General features: G+C 31.1%; 1 protein-coding gene across 2 annotated transcripts in view; it reads left to right on the top strand.

Annotated features, from left to right (window-relative positions):
• Positions 1–3,585, top strand: part of LOC108690109 (protein FAM117B-like) — a 9,077-nt gene extending 5,492 nt beyond the window's left edge. For both annotated transcript variants that reach the window (XM_018197357.1, XM_018197276.1), the window contains 2 exons: positions 330–465; positions 551–3,585. In XM_018197357.1, coding sequence (XP_018052846.1) covers positions 330–465; positions 551–734 — 320 coding nt within the window. In that variant the 3' untranslated portion in view covers positions 735–3,585. The remainder of the gene's footprint in view (positions 1–329; positions 466–550) is intronic.
• Positions 3,586–5,000: the final 1,415 nt, after the last annotated feature.

Genomic DNA, 5,000 nt, shown 5'->3' with positions numbered 1-5,000 from the left:
TGAGAAAGCAAGAATATTAATGTATAATATTATATGTATACATGTGTTTTTTTTTATATGTCAGTATTATTAAGTTTAGCATGTGAAGAGATAATTTATATTTGTATATTTGTTTGTTTATCTTTATTACATATGAACGTGCAAAGATGATCCCTTTTGCATAAATTTATATACCTATTTTTTATATAAAAGCAAGTAATTATTACTAAGATAGTGAGTGGCATGAATTTTTGTTACATACTTTAATTAATATAAAAAAAAAAATAACACGCTTCACAAGTCAAGTTTTCTACAGTGACATGATTTCAACACTCTTTTTTGATTTTTAGGTGGAAGCCGTGGTTCAACACCTGAACAAGATAGAGAAGGACGTCTCGGCACTTCTCCTCACATTAACAGGTTCCTCGCGAGGGAACCGCCCGATGGCTGTGAGAAAGTCAACCTCAAATTTGTGGAAGATGCGAGGTAACAACAAAGATCATTCTTTTCTACGGCTCTACAGTATTATCTTTTACGCTTTAAATAACGATTTTTTTCATGTTTTGTATAGGCGGCCCATGATAGATTTGAGCAAACTAGACTATTGCCCAAAGCCGTGCGTTCCAGCATTCCAGTTGAAACCCAGCTTGGGATCAGCGTTCCTGCCATTGCAACAGCCGGCCAGTCCGACAATGGTCGCCAGTGCATCACCCTCCGCGCATACAACACCGACCACACCTCCTCCAAATCCATAGTCCCACTCTTTACCTTGCGGTGTTACACTTATAAGCTCGATTAGTATATATACATATATATATATATTTTTTTTTAACGATCTTGTGGGTAGAAAGTGATTTACTTCGAGATAAAAGCATATAACGACAAAGAAAAGTTACCGAACAAAAGAAAAAGAACAGCTTGTTCCCAGTGCGCCCCGTTCGAATATCGTGCGGGTTTGTGAATTGTGTAATTAAAAGGAAGTTGCAATTGCATCGATAAAAAAAGAAGTATTGGAAGACATTTGAGCTCCGTTCTAATGATTGAAACAATAATAAATACGAGGAACAATAATTTGTGATAACTAAAAGAAAAAAAAACAAAAAGAAAAGAAACGACAAAAAGTTTAGAAATGAACATTGTGTTCTACAGGGAAAAAAGACTAATGAAATTGTGTATTCTAAATTTAGTGCTAAAATGTGCTAAACGACTTTAGTTTTGTATACACGAATAAATATTCAAGATGAGAAAAGATATTAAATTTCATTGTTGGAATAAACAAAATTCTACGGATACAAAAAAGAGAGCACATATTTACAATATATATATGCATATGCACGCATATGTATATATACATTGCTGATTTCTCTCATGTTTATTAGATCTTCATTGCTTGAAGTAATTCAATTACATAGTGACAGAGATGAATCACTTGTTAGAATTTTGTATCATTTTGTATTATTACTTTTTTGTATGCTAAAAATATTCTCAAACTATTATTGTACAAGGAGCTAAAAAATAATGTATCCCTCTGTGTGTATGTGTGCGCGCGCATGTTTCTTTGTTTTACAGAAGTAGCTTTATGAGAATGATTGTTTTCAACGAGCAATCGATTGTCGTAAAAATTTATTTGGAGTTACATATAAATACGTTTATGAATCTATTTTTGACAAATAGAATTAAGCAAACTGCATATTTTAAAATATTATTGAAATTGAATTTAATATTTTAAAATATTTCATACTTATTTGGAATCGTTGATTTATTCTCTTCTGTTCTATCTTGCGATAATACCATATGATTACAATGTTTTTATTTATCATATTTTATATTACATTGCAATCTGAATATGTACAACCAACACAAGTGACAGGTTGATAAATGCATGATGGAACGAAACATAAGAATGGACATGTATCGAGATAGAAACGATGAGTGATAACTAAACATTGATTCACGACATGTGCTTTCGCTATGGTATCAGATGAGTAAAAACGGCTCCCTAATCTGGCGCGGAAGATACGTGTGCCTGTTTTGTATAGACGTGGATGATTATCCTAAAAACATATAACCTACGTCGTATACAAGTATGCGTGTGTTGTAATATCGAAATCCTGATTAAGCCATTCACACGAATAACTTTAGAATGGAATCGATACAGTAAAATCAATTTCAGTACGTAAAATATTTGCTCAAATGCAGTTCGACTATCAATCCTTATGTTATATTAAATAATTAGCGATTCAGGTAAAAAAAAAAGGAAATTTGCTTCAATTGTCGAAGATACTTATCGCATTATTAATAGAAATTAAAAAAATTGTTACATAAAAATACAAATACAAGAGAAAAAGAAGTTGAAAGTTATTCGTGGGATAGGTTAAATTATTGTTTAGTATACGGAGACATAGCCACTCAAGAAGTTCAAGTTTATTTTTTGCTTTCTAATACGAAAAATTTTTGCAAATGGTTTTTATAATTACTGTCTGTGGAAAATAAGAATCTTGATAAAGTGTAAAGTCAAGAACAGAAGAAACAGTTTTTTAAATACGATAGTAATATACTTTCTAATGTAATGTATATCTAGCTACAACAGTGAAGAAAAAAAAAAGAATGTTAACACATAAGTACCTGGCACACTGGTCTATGCTCTCTCTTATCCAGCTCACTAGGAAGTTCATGCCTTAGAATGCGTGGTAAGGTGTGCTACATAGACAGAAGGTTAATCAGAGAGTCAGGATATACACAAAAAATGCACTGGCTAGTTAAAGTGTATACAATACAAAGATACTGTAGTATTTACTAGTTTAAGAGAATTTCGTTTGTATTTATTTTGCTACAGATCTAACGTATCAGACACCTCGTATCACTAACTTTGTCGTATATGTATATCTGAGTGTGAAGCAGCTTTTAAAGGGGAAAAAGTGTGAAGTACGTATATATTCATACATACTTCAATCTGTGCTTTGCACTTCAAACGGAGAATAATTTCAACGTAACACGACGACAATGTATAATTAACGTTAATGAATAAAATGAAAGAACAGGTTTTCGTACATTTAATAATGAGCAGCAGATGAAAAAAAAGTGATTTCAGCGAACGCTAGCCTCGTTATTTTCACCGCACTCTTTCAAAAGGCTCCACTCTTTAACCTTCGTGTACTTGCATAATGTGTTATCATTATTGTTAGCTTTTGTTGTCAATTCTGTAAGCAGAGTAACGCGTATGAAGACTGCTGGAATTAAGAATTATTACTTGTTATTTGGATATACCTAAAAAAAGAATCTAAAGTTAAATAATTAGGCTCAAATCATACCGATTATCTATGAATGAATATAAATATATTCTCTTGTAATTTATTAAATAATCTCTACGCGCGCGCGCGTCACTATTGTTCGGTACATTCTCTCTACATATCTAAATCTGAGCAGGCTTCAGAAACGGCAAAACGATTATGTCAATTAAAAATTTATTTAACCCTAGGACAGTCTATAGATGTATCGTTGCAGTATCTTGCACAAAAACGAAAATGATTGTTGATCGTATATTGTAATTTGTAAGATGCTCAGAATTATACAAACTTTTCACTACATAAAAACATGTATGTTATATAAAATATCTTAAAAAAAAATTTTATATACCTACTGAAATTAAATGCAACTTTTATTCACTGTTTTATAATAAATATATAAAACATTATTTATTGTTTTTTTATTCTTTGAAAGATTACTGTCGACCTATTTTCTAGATTTCAGTACTGCTCGCGTGAATATAATGTAGATTAGAAAATATTTCGATGTACTGAGCAATGTAGTTATGCTATTTGAATGTGCACATATATTTGCTAAAATAATCAAAGTTTGACATGTTTAATTCTGTTGAAAATAACAAAACTTGTATGAAGTATTTATTTATTTCATTCTTTAACATATATTTATGTTATATCGATATGGACGAATATAAAATTGAATATAAAACGATTAACCAATTGATATTTACAAAATTGCAAATTTTATAACTTATCATACAATTTATCAGCTTGGCCTTATAAATATAAATATATTTGAATTTCTAAAATAACAAACATAATTGTTTATCTTATAATTAATTGTGATATTTTCATTTTATTCCAGAAGAGTATCTTACAATGCTATATTATTGTTTTTATTCTATCTTGTAGACGGTGTTGAAATTTGTTTAGTTTCTAACTGGTCCTAGGGCTAAATCAAAATTAGTCAGAGAAGAGAAATAGAGTAATAAGTTAAAACGCTTCTTGTATTAACCATTTCTGATAAAGAACATAGTGATGCATATTTTCGCAAAATTAAAGTTTATTGATGAAACAACAACGGAACGTTCGTCAATGTGTGTGCATGTGCGTGCATGCGTGCGTTGCGTGTGTATGTGAGTGTGTGTATGTGTGCGCGCGCGCGTACGTACGCGCGTGTACGTATATACACAGGGTGACCAGCCGGAGGAATCAACATGTAAGTACTGTTTATGAAAAACTGAATTGAAAAGTTCTCTCTCATTTTGCAATGATTGCAATAACGAGATATCAATTTCTAAAAATTGCCGAATAAGCGGTAAAATCGAGCGATAAAATCGATATACAAGACAACATTAATATATCTTTCGAAGTTCTTTACGAAACATCTCAAATTTTTAAAGATATAAAGTTGTCTTAAAGTTGTCTTATGCGTCGATTTTAGATATTCTGCTTATTCAATAATTAAAAAAAAATTATAAAATGTACTAGAGAACTTTTCGATTTAGTTTTTCATAAACAGTACGCACATGCTGACTTCTCTGGCTGATCTGGATTATCCTGTATATAATGTATGTATGTATATATATATATATACGTGCGGACGAAGAATAAATTATTCTATCACTGAGAAAGATTTCTGGCTGGACGAATCAGAAGATTCTCTGATCACATCAAGCAGAATTCTGGTTGGTTATCTCTGGAAAAAAAGAATTATGATGGATTCCACCAGAAAACTCTATAGTTGTAACTAGACTC

The sequence above is a fragment of the Atta colombica genome, unplaced genomic scaffold, assembly GCF_001594045.1.
Source record: "Atta colombica isolate Treedump-2 unplaced genomic scaffold, Acol1.0 scaffold1, whole genome shotgun sequence".
In the NCBI taxonomy this organism is placed as follows: domain Eukaryota; kingdom Metazoa; phylum Arthropoda; class Insecta; order Hymenoptera; family Formicidae; genus Atta; species Atta colombica.
This window is presented reverse-complemented; position numbering and strand designations above follow the sequence as displayed.